Consider the following 17,838-nt stretch of genomic DNA (forward strand, 5'->3'; position numbering starts at 1 on the left):
CGTGGGCAAATGGACAACGATCCAACACTCGCGAACATCCGTCATTTTATGCAGGATGCATGCCGCATTACGTGGCATGAGCGCGAAAGTACCTTAATGTTCATTTTGGAGAATGGATACGTAGACGAGGAATCGTTGAGTGGCCCGCACGGTCATGTGACCTGATACCTTGATATTTCTTTCTGGGGGGCCTTATCAAGGACCGCGTTTTTGCAAGGGGACCACGCATCGGACCTGCCTCTCCGTTGTCCTAGTAGGACTCTGTGGATAAAGTGATCGGAAAATAACAGTTACCTGGTATAATGGTACGCCACTTAATAATCAAATTGTTCAATTTCTATAGTTTACGATACACAGTTCTAAAAAAACTGTAACACTAAATTGTTCGTAAGTATCATATTATGCTTTTTATTTACACACTAATTAGTAAAACTAGTAAGAAGAAAAAATTAGAAGATAACAGAAATATGTATCCAAACAAACGATAAAACGACGTTTATTCGTTCTCTTTTCCATAGGCAAGAGTGTGATTGATAAATCTCAATACATTTACGTAAAAACTCGGGATTATTTGTGCTTTTGTTTGCCATCTTTTCTTAAAAAAATCAGATTTGCTCAACGATGTCAGTTAAGCTAATAAACTGTAGTTGAAATGCCACACACATGCAGTTTCGTCAAGCCAGCGCGCTAAGTCGTCTACGATAACTGCGTGTATCTGGTGATCTTCAGTTCACGGCTTATCAGTCGCCGGGCCTCTTCGATATCCGCGAGTGAGTGGCTAGTGAATTACGTGATTACGAATGAAAAAAATGTTATTAGTCCCAAAAAGAAATAAATAATTATTTTGACAACCTTTTATTCAAAGAAAATACTACAAAAACTGTTTCACATTTTGTTAATTTAAGTCTAAAGATTGAATCTTTTCTCTGATTGTGTCTAAACCATAATTAGTAATACACATTTTGCAATTTTTCATTAAGCTGTAGCAGTGTCTTCGACAAAGAACTACTATTCTCATTTTAGAACATTTTTTAACCAGTGTACCTGTGAAAATAATTTGCCATGTATTTCTAACTAGCACACAATTTAATAAAAAACTCATTCACTGTATGGAAGTAATATTCGTTAATAATTACTGTGCTAAATGCCATTTTTATTTAATTTTATTAAAAAATATACTCCTAACCAAACTGTATACTAATGATTTCAAACCATAATATTCAGGTCAATCAGGTACATTGACCAGGTTATTGCCGTATACTTTTTTTCTGATATACCAATTTTTTACGGTAGTTTGAAGGTATTTTATTCTCTTATATATTAAAGATCAATAACGCTGTGCATTAAAGAGTTAAGATAAAACAATGATAGAACAGAAGTGAAAAAAATCTCAAGCTGGAAAAATGTGGGGAAATTGGAAGGTAGGTTAAAATAAAAAACAGATGCGACACATTTTTTATTAATGCACAAATACGGTAGGTAACATTTAAATTGTATACATGTGTATTAACATTATTTTAAATGGTAACTTGCTACAAAAAATATGGCCTATGTTTTGTTTAAACTTTTGATCCTGGAGCGATTTTAACAAATAAACATATGCAACCAACAAAGTTGACAAAATGTAGCTCCAAATTTCAGAACGAGATAATAATCAATTACCTTAATGAAGAGATCAGCAGTATGATAGATAGTTTAGTGTACAGTATGTCTCAACGAAATCACATTAGGTATACCACCGCAACAAAGTTAGCTACGTGATAAGTTGACATTATTTGCAGGATTTACCTGCAACCATACCGGGTGTGACGTCATTTAAAAGGATGTATATTACGGATTTTTGCTTTACTTTATATTTCAATGAGATTTAAACAATCTTATTAATTAAAACTGTACCACACCTCAATAAATAGTTTTTATTTTTAGAGATTTACAACAGCATGTTTTAAATAAAAGTATTAACATATTCCTAAATTGCGATGATGTATCAGCAAAAAAGTACCGCTTATATAAATATTTTTAGAAGGAATGGGTTTATTAAGTTTCGAATCGAAAACCTAAAAACAACGATCGAGACAAATGTGAAGCAAAACTTAAAACAAACTGGCAAAGTGTTATTTTGATAAAACAAAGTCCATCTGCCTGTATCGATATGAAATGTTATTTGAACTCATTTAAAAGTTTTAAACAAGTCAATAGAGCAACATAAAAATGCTTCATAGAAAGTTATATCCATGAAATACTAAACCTACTCACGAGTCACGAGAATTTCCTGTTAAGAAATGCTCATTAAAACAAGAATAGTGAACCGGCAATGCATATTTTATGAAGTAAACGCTAAATACAGGGTAATGGAGAAAAAACAAGACCTGAAAGATCATTTGCCGATGTAATCTTTATAGATAAACAAAAAAACTGCTATAAACAGTAGCTTAAAGAATATGTGAAAAAATAGGGTAGAGTGAAACTGACTTACATGGATAAGTGTAAAACTAGAAGAATTTACAACAGTCATGTTGCTAAATGTTATGAAACCAATATTGTTGTACCACTGGAAACTATCCTCAATGCAGAAACAACAGAATAAATACTGAAAAGACTTTAAAAGACTCATTGGAAAAACAAAGACGGATTATACTATGTAGAAAGAATAAGAAATGCTTATTCTAATAGTCAAAAGATAATTAACATCACATTAAACCACATCATTTTTATACACCTAACGTTCGCTTACTCTAGACTTAAGTCAACATTCCTTAATATCTAAATGCCCATTTATTCCGCCAAGAAAAGAAATTACATATACAGGGTTATCAATTTTTGTGATTAAGTCCGTTATATCTGTTCTTCTAGCAGATGCCAAAAAAATATTTATAAAAATAGGAGGCGGCTGTAAGCTTCACATTTTCAAATTACTTACAAATATAAGGTCTTCCGTAACACTGTACCGTATGTTTTATTTAAATGAAACCAACTGTATTTTATTTTAAATTTAAAAAATTCTCGTTACAAGAATACAAAGTTAAAAAGTTAGAACCAAATTTCAATGAAAGTTTTAACACGTTCAACACCCTGTATAATTGAAAAGAGGTACAAAAGCAACGACCTGTTGTAGCCATAGTATTATGGGCACGTCCTAACACAAACACATTATTTGCGAAGTAATTTTAAATGCATCACCCTGTATATTATATCACTATCATAAATTGAAGTCAATGTAGTTTAACTTTTCTCAAGTATTTCGTATGCCTATACTTAATAATTTTGGAGATATTTTAAATTGTGGAAAAGGGGGTATTTCATGAAATAAATTTAATATTTTTATTTACTTTACTATTTACAAATATCTTAAAGCATAATTACAGATATCTTATAGGGTATTAGGAAAACCAATTATTATTTTTATGAATTTTGACAGTCATTTAAAAACTATGGCTATAACAGGTCGTTGCTCTTGTACCCCTTTTCAATTATACATGGCGTTAAACTTATTATATGCATACTTAATAGAAATTTGGTTATGACTTTTTAAATACTCTGTATAACACACAATTACTGCAACAAGGAAGTGAAGGGGAGTTTAAATTTTAAATAAAATACAGGGTGTTTAATTAAAAAAAACAAATTTTTGATGCCGAACAGTGTTATGAATGAACCTGTATATTTGTAACTAATTTCAAAATGTGAAGCTTGCGTCTAGTCTAGCTCCTATTTTTGTGTAAATAACTTTTTTTGGTATCTACCAGGATAACCGTAATAACGGACTTTATCTCAAAAGTTGATCACCCTGTATATATATATATATATATATATATATATATATATATATATATATATATATATCTATATATATATATATATATATATATATATATATATATATATATAAACAGTAAAAGGAGTACAACCGTCAATTTTAATATAAATAAGTTTCGCAAGAGTACTTGCGTGAGGATTATAACTCAACAAGAAAAAAAATAATATTGCTAGATCATTCTCTTAATGAAAACTGCTTTGTATATGATTCCATATATATCATCACTTCCAATCTAGATATGAAAGACACATACATAGAGAATAAGGCGCAACAGACACAAAATAATATGCAGTTGAGCTAATTGGTATTAAAATTAATGTACCATGAAGTAACTAGAACAATGGTTAGTAAGGTAAACGACGATGAATGCGAGGGCGAGGAACAAATTAATAACATGCTCAATAATGTACGATAGTATAAGAGCTCTACAAGCTAATATATTGGGTCACCACGGTGATATAAACTACAGAGTACTATCAAATTATTATACCGAGCTCAATAGGCCACTATATAAGCGTGTTGAGCTTTTATTTTATACATTATAAAGTATGATCTTGTGAATTTGTTTCCTCACCCTCGTATTCATCGTCGGTATTGTCTTCGATTAATAAATATCTCGGTAACTGTCATTTGTGATTACTTTGGTCTTAAAATCAACACCAGTGAAACAAAAGCAATGGTAGTCAGCAAAAGAAAACATCTACAAGCTAACATACAAATTTATAACATCCCCATGGAAGACGTCATTAAATTTAAATACCTTGGATCATGGATAACAAAAGATATAGACCCAGAGGTTGAAATCCGAGCTTGAATTAAGTATTTAAGATCTACATTCCTTAAAATGGAACATTCGTAAAAACATACATACATTTTTTTCTCTTATATGTAACAGAGACATAAACAATTCCAGATGTGGGTTTTTAGAAGACTCCTAAAAATACCATGGTCAGACCATGTCACTAACGAGGCACTATTGCATAAAATGGAGAAATTCTGAACATTATTAAGAAGGGCAAAACCAGTTATCTATGACATGTGTAGCTCTTGAGGTTGTTGATGGAGAGGAAAATTGAAAAAGTAGAGGTCCAGGTAGAAGATGTTCATGGTTGAAAATATCAGAGAGTGGACGGGTACCGATACTCAATCTTTATCGAGAGCCGCACAAGATAGAGAATTGTCAGAATTGTTGTAGACTTTCAGAATAAGCAGGGCAGTCTAAGAAGAAAACACCTATTAACTAACTTCCTGTGATGAGTGGGAGATCATATTCTTCGACTGTCTTTGAGACGATAAAATAATGCCTTTTCGGCTGTAGTAATCTCATAGTTCATACTGATGTTGGGTAACCAATTACTAATTTAATATTTGATTTCTAACATGAATTCAAAGTCATCTCGATATTCTTCATATTAAGTTTAATATTGTTTCAAAATGTAATCTGAAAAGCATAAAATCTTTCTCAATTAAGTTTTCTTACACTGTTTTTAATACCAAGTAGCTCAGTTACCTATTCTCATAAGTTTATTACCTGTATTCTCTACTAGATGCATATACGAAATGTTTTCTATTCCATTAAAAGGATGAAATAGGAATATCCATTGTTTTTCTTCTCCATTCCCGTTGACCGATAACTCGCCCACAGGTACCCTGGTGAAACTCGTGTAAATTTATTCCAGATTAAGTTGAGCCATTCTGTATTTTGTATAACATATTTGACTAATATATGGATACAATGAAAACATTATATTACATACGACTTATACATTATTATGAAATGTTTTCTTAATTTAATTTTATATCTAAAGTATTGTCATGAACCAGATATAAATAAGTACATTTTTATATAGGTTAAGTGTGTTTTATATTAGACAACACTCTCCAAAGGAGCGGTTTGCTTTATTTTCGTCTACTAATAAAGTTTAGTAAAACCAACCGATTTCGAAAACGCATTTAAAAATAAAGATTATTTACAATTATATTACACCATTTTATACATATCTCATTAACAATTCATAAAATTTTTATATTGTAACTTTATTATATTTGAAAATTATTATACAAATAAATACAGAAATAGAGATGCTATGCAACTATGTTCTTTAAAAACTATGGATATAAATATTTGGGATTTTTGATATGAACACTATTGCTCCTTTGCTATTATACACTATGATAGCTCTGTGTCTTTAGAAAAGCATACTTTGATCTAATTTTAAGTTAACAATATTTAGTCATCCCCTAGATTCATGTTTTAGACGAGGCACTTTGCGACTAGAATCAGAAAGGTCAACCTAAGTCATATTTTCATCTCTTTTAAATCTTCAATGCCTGAGAAATACGCTAGAGACTCCACTAAAATGCGTTTTCATGGGAAACGCGTATATATGCACTTTTGGACAACTGAACTACCTCTAATAAAAATATTGCCACATTATCAATGGGGACCAGACGAAAAAATGTAGTAAATGTAAAAAAGAACATACATATCCTTAATTCGATTCAGGCTAGATTATGGTGGTAGTCTCCAAGGCTGTGAGTCTGATGTAGTTATGTGTTTGTGACAAAACCAGTGTTTTCTTTATAGAAATGTAAGAAGGCAATTCACTTCTTGATAGGGGTGTGTTCTTCCTAATTATTGGTGGCTCAGATCCACGACTATTAATATTTTTGGGGTAGGTGTCTACTATTCGACACTTTCAATTACTCTTAATTTCTTCCGGCTTCCTGGGAAACATCAGGAGTTTAACATTTCCATAGAGACCCTCGTTATATTCCAAGCCATAAGGGCCGTTTTCCCCTTACTTAACATTCTCAACTCCTACACACAGAGTTGTAAGTGTCCAAAAGACTTTAACAAGAGCAACTGCAGCAAGATATGAGCAATTTTAGGGGCATAATTTGTATTTTGCAACATGCATTTAATTTTCTTGTGTGTTTCACTGAAAGTTTTCAAGATAAATGAAAAATATTTCGAAAAACATGGTTGAATCCTATTAAAGAGGATTACAAAAAAAATAGTCAGTTGCAAGATTAACTCATCATTAATACCTCAGGAGGAATAAAACCAATGTAGAGATTTTTTATATTTACTCGAATATCGAAAGTTATTCAACCGATTTTAGATCACAAAAATCTTCTTGATGGAGAAGCAATCAATAAGTCTTAATGAACAGAATCTACATCTAATTGACAGTAATTATCATTATCATGTAGCGCTACAACATGGGTGGGTCTTGATTGACTGTGCGACTTTTTTCCAAAAGGCTCGGCATTCCATGAGAGTAATAAAAAACAACAGCAAAGTAGTTGTAAATATGTAACTGTATCCTTTTCTTTATAAATATTATAGAGACAGTGTTATTACATGTAACTTGAACCTAACCTAAAGTAAAGACAATGAGAAAACAGAGTGAGTACTAATCTATAAATATCATGTCAAATACATTGCAGAAAATAGAAATCTGACAGTAAATACTAGCAAGAAGAACCAACATCTTTAGTAGTTCCGATTGTTGCTGAGAAGCCGTTGATAGGTGAAATTACTAACACTGCCAAGTTGTGATCAATATCAACAAATATCAGGTGGAAAAGTATGAAAATGAGGTACTAATTCATCTTAGCTGGCGGGTACTGCTGGTATACTTAGACAAGACAACCAACAATCTTACAAGTTTGATCACAATAAAAATATAATAGAAATTTTTTTCTTCTGTGTGCCATTCTCAAGAATGCATCTAAATTGAAGCCCTGTTCAATCATGTCTTTTTCTCATCTAAGGCCCTTTTATTTTTACTTTTATGAATAGGTTTGGGAGCTCCTACCTATAATATGAGATATAGTCCTATAATTCTTCTCAAAATTTCAGTTGTGAAGTGATTCACCCAGGATATTCTAGGACTGTCAGTATATACCTATAATTCTTCTCAAAATTTCAGTTGTGAAGTGATTCACCCAGGATATTCTAGGCCTGTCAGTATATACAATTTGAAGGCCTCAATGTTGGTTCATTGTACCAACTTTCATGATCCAAGCCTCTACTCTATACAACAAAACAGAATATATATAGCATTTGATAAAGCTGAGCTTGGTTCTATCCTGAGGTTACTTTTGCTCAGCACAGTCTTCACCTTGAGAAAAGTTGCTCTTTATATCCTTGTTCCTATTTCTAGATCTGGTTGTCTGTTATCCAGCAACTCACGTGTATGAATTTTGTCAGTTGCTGTTGCTTTGTTACAAACAGTTACGTTTGTCTACAATTTGTAGCCATGATCTTGGTTTTCGTAGTGTAACTTTCATATCAAGATCATCGACTTGTCTAATTAGTTTTGTAAGTAGACGTCGAAGATCTTTTGTGTACTGTTTTAACACTACTATGTAACCAGAGTATTTTATATTGATTAGGGATTTGCCATTTATTTTTAACTCTTCTTTTCATGTTTTAGTGCTTGTTGAAAGATGCATTTTGAGCAGTCATTGAACATAATGCATTAGGATACATCCTCATTGTACTCCACAGTTAATAGGTAAAGTTAGGTTAGTTTAGGCTACTTTTCAGTCATACTGATGCCACTTGGTGCTTAATAATTAAAGCAGAGAACATAGATACTGCCTGGAAACAAAAATATGCAACGATGCAAATGTAAAAGAGTAAAAGAAAAAAGCAATAAAGCAAATAGAGGTAAATATCTTCATGATAAAAAGAAACAAAAAAATATCCTGTGATAATAAAAAAAAATCGCCAAATGGAAGGACCACAATGTTTTTATAAAGAAAGGCCAGAATAAAAAGGTCACATAAAGTAAAGATAAATTTTACTTGTTTAGTACACCACTTTAGTAATTTGATCAAGAGATCAGCTGCCGTGAATGGACACTAGTTTAGACAAATAAGACTCTTGATTGACCAAATGTGCATTCCTAGAAAATTTAATTCTTATTTTTATTATTATAATATATATTGCGAATGTTTTAAAGTTATAAAAAATGACTAAAACCTGAAAACTTTTTATATAAAATATATTACTAAAGACACAAGTGCATTTTTTACACAATCAATAAATAACAGCACATTATATCCGAATTGAAAGTATTATAAAAATAAGCTTCATTATATTTATGATACACAGTTGTCTGTAATTAAGTTTATAGGTAGTACCCTATAAGCAATCACTGGTTTAGACAAAACTTTTTGGATGTGTTTGAAAGATAATATAAAACACAACGTGAACCGGTAATATCTGGTAGGTATTAAATTCACACAATTATGATACACCTATAGCATGTCGAATGACGAGATTAAACAATTTTCCAATATTTCAGCTAAAACTTTATAAAACTTTGTTATAGAATATAATAAATAGGGCATTTTTATAGTAAAAAGTATAATTTTTGGTGCGGACTAAACATATTAAAAATACCTCTAGTAACAATATATACAGTAGCAGCTACAAATTAAATTTGATCAAACGTATAAAGGATGTCAAAATAATAAAATATTAAATAAAACCCGTTATATATTATTTTAATGTTAAAATCTACCTACTTAAAATCGCTTCATTAACCTATATTTGTATACATTGGGCACGTTCAGACGACGTCAGCAGCTGATCAGCTGACTAAGCGGTAGCTGAGTATCCAGCGAAAATGAAGTAATCTTATAAAATTTGTCTTATTTGTTGTCGGTTCGACGACAACTCACGACTTTATATGAAATTTGTCACACTATGGGAGTAGCTGCGGCGAGACGGTTAGATCGGAATGCATCGACGACCTAAACATTCTTATGAAAGCTGCCAGACTGTGCGGTTTAAACGCCGCGGTAGTAATATAGTGAAAAAATTCGACATCTATAAATTTATTCCTTGCATTCAGGAGAAGCCAGCACTTTTACTTTATTTTTTGAATGAAACGAATTAAAACAGAAAGACGGTATTAGATTTAATTTCGATGCAGGGCATCTGCAAGCCGCTTATACGTATTTCAACCTCATTAGGTCTCATCAGAGCGACATATGCAGCAGCTCTGAAAGTAAATCTTAGGATTCCTAGGAAAGTAGGAAATCTTAGGATTCCTAGTGTAGAAACAAATTAAATTATTATTACATGTTGCGCTTGAAAAGGTACTGCCCTAGAGCTCATAAAATAATTGGCGAAATATTGCATAGCTCCCATAATATTGATATAATTTCATATCTGATGGTTGAATCTTAGACCTTGCAGAAGTTTTTTCACTAGCGGTGAAATTCTACATGATAAAAACTCAGTTCTTGACAGATGGGCACAACATTTCAGCGGACATCTAAATATAAACGATATTGAAGGAGTTTACAACATAGACAATCAATAAAATCTACAACGTCAACTACACAGTGAAGACCCAACAAGAGAAGAAATGTCAAATGCCATCCTAAAACTCAAAGACAATAAATCCTTGAAATCGATGAAATCTGTTCGGAAATGTATAAAAAAGGTGGTGATCAACTTTTTCCATGAATCCATAAACTAATAGTACATACGCCATTATATGACAGAATGAATTGGTACCAGAAGAGTGGCTAAAGGGAATAATATGTCCGTTGCATAAAGAGGGTGATCAACTGGAGTGTATGAACTATAGAGGCATTACTCTGTTAGCATCTGCGTATAAAATCTTCGGCAATGTATTGTTTGAAAGACTTAAACATTTTACAAAGGATATTGTTGGTCAATATCAATGCGGATTTACTACTGGAAAGTCACTTACACATCAAATTCAAGCACATAGGCAGATTTTAGAAAAGTCACTAGAATATAACATAGATACACACCAGCTCTTCGTCGACTTCAAAGCAGCCTATGACAGTGTGAACAGAACTGCATTATATAATGCACTAATAGACTTTAAGATCCCACCTAAGTTAGTTAAGATGACTCAACTAGCAATGCAAAACGTAAGCTCATGCGTTAACCTCTAAAAGTTTTTTATTGAATCGCGTTGGAAAAAAAACAGATGAAAATACAGGCGATTCACTGGTTCTCTTAAAATTCCCTTCGCTTCCAATACAGAAATTGCTAACAAATTCTTTTAGCAAACCGCAGACTAAACGCATAGTGTGACAAATCGGTCCGGTTGCGTTTCCACCGCATCCGGTCAAAACGCATAATGTGACATCGGACTTAGTCAGCTGTTCAGCCACTGACGTCGTCTGAACGTACCCATTAAGTTCACTGTAAGTCATCCAATTTTGACGTTGACATTTTTACACGGTTGCCGTTTTGTGGGGGAGAATAAAGAAGTTAGGGAATTATTATTCAAATGTAAAATTATTCATATTTGAAAAGGTACATGATGAAAGATAGTAAATACATTAAACATAATGAAGAGTTTGTTTGATTAAAATTAAATAAAAATCCAATTAATAATTTTTAAAATATTTATAGTGACTATTGTTATACTACCTCTTAACCTTCCATACGCGTATGGAGTATATTTTTGTATCTCAAGCATTCACAAACAGCGCATGCGTCGTTTCTGCGCATGGTTGAATCATAACAGTTTAGCTCCTCCTCGTTAACAGTGTGTTATAATCACTGAAGAAATCTAGTACTGCATTTTCTTTTTTCTTTATGGAACTGCGAAGTAAATATTTGAAGTGGGATACAAAAGTACCCCAGGCGAGTAATTAGGTAAGTATTTTTGTACTTTATGTATTTATTATATTTTTCTGAATTCTGGTAATCGTATAATGGAAAGTAGAGGTTGGGAAAGTTGGTTGAAGGAGATAAAGATAATAAATATGAATATAAAACAAAATAGTTTTACACATAATGAAAAAGAGCACATAAATAAGGAAAACAATAAAAATTTGAAAGTTGCAATATTTCGACCGTGTAATGTGACATCCAGAGAGGTATAACTTTCTACATCTCATAATACAGGGCAAGATCACCGGAAGAAGAAGCCCAGGCCGATGAAGAGCATCCTGGCTCCGAAATCTCCGACAGTATTATCAAGAGACATCCCCTAAACTATTTCAAGCTGCCTTAAACAAAATTATGACTACCAATATGATCGCCAACATTCGCCAAAGAAGATAGAAAACTTAAAAATTACAGTGTTTTGTTTGTTTCTCTTATATGAGCACCCTTTATACACTTAGTCGATTTCAACTTTTAGTAGCTACTAAAATTTAAAACAAAGGAATTTTTAATATCGCTAGTTATTGACCTAATAGGCTTCCCGTCGTTGATTCTGACGCATTTTGTATATTATGGTAGGCACTAAATCGTGTCGAAGATAATGGACCGTCTAAATTTCGTCTCAACTTGAGTACATTCTTACAGCAAAAGTTTACTATGATAGGCTTAACGTTAAAACTTTTTTACAGAGTTATTTTTTATAATATGAATAGATCCTTTAGTTATTTTTTTGGAAACTGTTAGTTCTGCAAGATGAGAAATTATAAATCCAACCCTGCTTTTATTAATATAACACCTTAAAAGACACCTTATATAAACACGAATAATAGATATAAACATTAACATTTCCTATTAATTATTTTACATAGGATTGGACTTACAATACTAATTGTTTTGCAAAATATTCATATTAAAGGTTAGATCGAATCGTTTCGTTAAGCAATATTGCTATAAAAGCTATCCTGTCACTTTTACTGTTTACAATATTTATACAAAAGTTATGAGTTAAAGAAAAAGTAAGAATATTAAATTTATATGAGATTTACCTCGGATTTTATGGATTACGTGGCAATATAGCGCGGCACACACGGTGAAATGAGCTATGATTAGAGTATGCACGAAATGTAATATGTGAAGACAAATTTCACAATATACTATCTAAGTCTGACGTCGCAATGGGCGGGAATTTTAAAAACTTTTCCAAACATTTCTAATTTGTGTGTATTTGTCACATAAGAAGTTGTAAATATTGATTTTTTAAATTGTTTGAAGAATAAATAAGGACTTTTGGTTATGAACATTTATTCTGTGCGATTGGTATTATTTGTTTGTGAATTTGTGAGGTAAGAATACCAATGTAATACGATATTTACTATGAATGCCCCTATATTTTAAGGTTATGTTATTGTATGATTAAAACTTTAATTATTTTTTTACTGTACCTATTGCAAGGTATTTTGTTGTTTTAATCAGGGTTATTTTAAAATAAATCAATAAATCATGGAATTTATTTACGAAGTTGAAAAATATTTACATTAATGTTTTATTCTTTTTTTCTTCTTCTTTTTTCTTTTTTCTTTTTTTCTCGTTGCCAGTGATTTTATCCTGTTAAATACTAAAGGTATTTACTCGTAGTTTAAGTTGTAATTCTCTGGAAACCTTTCTATCAAATTGTCATAATGAGTGTTTAAAAAAATGTTTTTTGAATGTTGTAATAGTTTTTGAGTTTATTTTTTCGATCTGAGCATATAAAGGCTAGTAAACATGCGTTTAAGATATCCAGTATTACTGAACTTTTCAGTAATGACAACAAAACTACTATTAACTGTACTCAGATGCAAAAAAAAACGCAACGGAGAAAATGTTGGTCAAATGTTGTTTACCTATGATTGATCAGGTTCTTAGTGTCTAAGATTGTGCGAAAGCCATTGCTCTGGTTGAAGATGGGCGAAATTATGAATATGTCGCTAGAGTACTACACACTCATCACTCTACCATCCAAAGGGTAGTGGAACGTTTTATATGAACTGGAACAAACAGGCGCAAAGTGGCAGGAAGCGCAAAACTACCGCTTTAGATGATCGTTTTATACGAGTCAACGGTTTGCGGGATCGTCATTTAACAGCGGTGCAAACAAGAAATCAGCTTCAAGAGGTTCGAGGCAATAATGCAAGTGTATTTACAGTTCGTCGAAGATTACATGAATTTGGATTGCAAAGTTGCAGACTAGCAACTGGGCCCAAATTACTTCCACGGCATGGAGTGGTTAGACTACAATTTTGCAGGGAACATTTACATTGGAATTTAGGAAAACGGAGTAATATTCTTTTTACGGATTAGTCGAGATACTGTCTTCACTCATCAGATGGAAGGGAACGAGTATGGCGTAGAACTGGAGAGAGATTTGAGGAATGCGCTTTCAGTCCCCGCGTTAGCCATGGAGGGAGTTCGGTGATGATATGAACAGGAATATCCCGAGAGGCGCACACTGAATTGGTATTTATTGAGGCTTCGTTGACTGCACACCGATATATTGAGGACATTTTAGCGAATCACGTAGTACCCTTTTCTCAATATATCGGCGATGATTTTCTATAAATGCAAGATAATGCGCGACCCGACTCTGCAATGTGTGTCACGCAATATTTAGAGGAAGTTGGTATTAATAAAATGAACTGGCCAGCGTGTTCGCCAGATCTGAACCCAATAGCGCATGTTTGGGACATGCTTGGTAGAAATATTAGAGGTCGCGAAGTCGCACCTGCCTCAATTAAGGAACTTAGAAGAACACCAGCTGGATCTAGAAGAGGAATGGCAAAACATCCAGCAAGATGATATTCGCAACCTCATGGACAGTATGAGCTGACGTGTACAGGCAGTTATAGAGGCTAGGGGAGGCAAATCAAGGTATGTATTATGTTATTTTTTAGTAGTTTTTCTTTGTTATTTGTGTACTCAGGTTAAGTTACATTTAAGTTGTTTTTTTTTATGTTTTGTTATTGTGCAGTGCTTCTTGGATATCGATATGACATTCCTTCGATATCAGTCACCAAAGCCCCATCGTCGTATTACAAATTAATACAAAAGATAATGGTAATAACAGGAAAAGTCGTAAATTGTGGGTAGAAAAGTCATTTCGCTCCTAAAAATGAACCAATGCATATTTTCACATGAAACAAAGAACATCATACTTAGAAGACATGGTTGCAACCGAAAACAAGGTTTTACGAAAATCCACTAACGGAATTATTCCACAGGATGTTTCAAAGTTAGAATAAAAAACCACCTTTCGTATAATATCCCCGTATAATAATCTTAACCCCGTATAATAAGTCAAATACAAAATTTTATTAAAAAAACTCACTATACTAAATTAAACTTTATAAATTTTTACACAGTGTGCTAAAAAAATCATTAAAATAGGGCTAAAAATAAAAAAACCTGAAATACTTTGAATTTGACCAAAATTTTCTCCGTTGCGTTTTTTTTTTGCTTCTGAGTGTATTTAAACTACGATAAACGAATATATTTAGGCTTTTAGGGGATAAAATCACTAGCACTTATAAAAGATTAAAACATTATTATAAATATAACTTCGTAAATAAATTCAATGATTTATTGATTAATTTTGAAATAACCCCAATAAAAACAACAACAAAATACCTTGAAATGCAGTAACAAATAATTAAAGTTTTAAGCAAACCATTACATAACCTTAAAATTGAACATCCATAGTAAATATTTAATCCTTTGATACCTCACAAATTCACGAACAACAAATAATACCAATCGCATAGAATGAATGTTCAAAACCAAAAGTGCTTATTTATTTTTCAAACAATTAAAAAACCAATATTTCCAACTTCTTATGGGACAAATAGACACAAATTAGAAATGTTTGGAATGCAGCCCATTGTGACGTCAGAGCTTAGATAGTCCATTACCTACCTACTGTTCTTTTCGTTAGCAATAAATATTCAGACATTCTCTTTTCTTCACCCATCGACAAATTTAATGGACAAAAAACTGATAATTTGCTAGAATATCATTGCCATACGATGGCTGTTAGAAAAGAAAGAATAAGTTATTTTTAATTGCACTCTATAATAATAATCACGAATTGATAATATAATCATAATAATCACACAATAAATTTAGATACATAATACGAGGACGAGGAGATTGATGAATAAGGAAATTATAAAAAGACCTTTGGCTTCAACGATAAAATATGTTAATAAATAAATCATGGCAATGACAAAGGAGTTTATAAGGAATCTCAATGAATAACAAAGTAAGATCAGTTTTTAATTTAAAAAACCCTTTCAAACAACTTAGCAAATCCATTATTTTGCTTGTGATACTTTCTCTATAGAAAAGGTTCTCCGATCTATATGTTCACAAAAGTATAAAGTATTAGAACAGCTGGTTTTGTTGATAGTTCATGTATAAAATATAAAGTTTTAGCGGAAATTCTAGCATCTAATTTAAAACATCAACAGAATATTTGGTTACTTTATATTTTTAAACATTAACTTTTTCCATGCAAATAACATTTTGGCAAGTTGTAAAAGGTTGAGACTATTTTAGTCTTTAAACAAACAGTATTTAGATATATAATTGTCATCGAACGTTCCACAACTCAGAAGGATAAGGCTGCCAGTGCCATACGATTATATTCATTATAAGTAATTTTTGTTTAATTTCTTGGTATATAATTTGAAAAACTATATATTTTAGTAACAAGTCATAATGTATTGATAATAAAAACAAAGCATAACGAACGACTGAATAAAAGAACTAACCTAAATTTGGGTACTTAATATTTACAACTAAAATTATTGTTGTCCGCATGATTCGTTCATAATATCTTTTTTCTTTCAATAAATGACACAATTTCAACTGCACACAACCACACATACACTCTATCGATTTAAAATATTTTAAAAAGTAATTAAAAGTTTTTAATGTACGTTATATACTATATGTACAAAATGGAAAAAAACTTTAATATCAGGAAGATTTTTAACACATTACAAATTCAGTACCTTTTGTTTCTATCTAACTAAATTAAATGCTCTTTTAATCACTAGCATATAATATACATATATGGCCTAATCTCACTTCTTGAAGTGCAGTTGAAGTTAACTATAAACAAAGTATTTTTACAAATGGCAAGTAAAAGAAGAGTAACGTGCACAAAAACATCTAAATAAATATAAGGGGTTGTTCATGATTTCTGTTAACCGGTGATTCATGGAAGTGGTACATCCACTCTTACATAATTTACTGGAAAATAACCTGTACGCCCGTTGACGCTTCCTTCAAACCAGTTCTCGTCGATTTTGTTCATGAGCATTATGACGTCGTTTTCCTGAAAAATAAATTCAATATAAAATGATAAATCTTTTGGTATCTATAATACTGGTACAGTATGGGGGGACATAGTTAATGAAAAATACTTATCGAAGTACAGTGAGGGACAAGATCTATGCGAAATTTTAAAAACCGACCTACTGGTAATCCGATATTGATACCTGTTGTAACACAGACCCCCAGAGAGACATTTACAGAGTTATACTAATCTGGGGTGTAGAGTTGTGTTATAGAGGTACCTTTTATCAGAACGACCACATCGAGCGTCATAGACGGGAGATGGTTCTTGATAACTGGTCCTCATAAGACAACTAACTCTCACTTATGGCTCCACGTGCCACACCCCGGGCAACTGCATTGGTCTGCAGGCTAAACTAAGTGAGGGTAGCCAGATATGGCGAAAATTCCACCGAGCGATTGCCGGTATAAGCAATCCCCCATTTACTGACCAACGGCTCCGGGCGGATGAGTTGGTAGGTGGTAGGGCACTCTTTTGTCCTGAGATTGAGAAATCGATCTCGAAGGTGGATGAACCAAGGTCAACGACATAAGGATACAGAAGGCAACGGGGAACCACTGTATTAAAGACTAGTAGAGTGCCCCTAGTATAAATCATCATGGCAAAGAATAGCGATTCTTTGGAAGTTACTGATCATGGTCATCGGAAACCAAGATCCGGCAGGAGGGGAGATTCAATAACTTGCAGGGCTCCTCCGGTCGTCAATCTGCAAAACCCCTGCAAAATGCATAATACATCGATCCGTATCGCCACATGGAATGTGAGAACGCTATTTGAAGCTGGAAAACTACACAATGCTAGTCAAGAGATGTGTCGGTTACAGATCAGTATTTTAGGACTCAGCGAAGTCAGATGGATAAATGCAGGTCAATGCGTCACCCCAAACGGTACCATATATTTTTCAGGACGAAATGACAATCATCATAGTAATGGAGTGGCAATAATGGT

General features: G+C 32.5%; 1 protein-coding gene across 7 annotated transcripts in view; it reads right to left on the minus strand.

The window, feature by feature from the left end:
• Positions 1 to 1,426: 1,426 nt before the first annotated feature.
• The window catches only part of EndoA (SH3 domain containing GRB2 like, endophilin-A), a 254,127-nt gene continuing 237,715 nt past the window's right edge, over positions 1,427 to 17,838 (minus strand). For all 7 annotated transcript variants that reach the window (XM_072546091.1, XM_072546090.1, XM_072546093.1 and 4 more), the window contains one exon: positions 1,427 to 16,869. In XM_072546091.1, coding sequence (XP_072402192.1) covers positions 16,750 to 16,869 — 120 coding nt within the window. In that variant the 3' untranslated portion in view covers positions 1,427 to 16,749. The remainder of the gene's footprint in view (positions 16,870 to 17,838) is intronic.

Source organism: Diabrotica undecimpunctata, chromosome 10 (genome assembly GCF_040954645.1).
Source record: "Diabrotica undecimpunctata isolate CICGRU chromosome 10, icDiaUnde3, whole genome shotgun sequence".
Taxonomy (NCBI): Eukaryota; Metazoa; Arthropoda; class Insecta; order Coleoptera; family Chrysomelidae; genus Diabrotica; species Diabrotica undecimpunctata.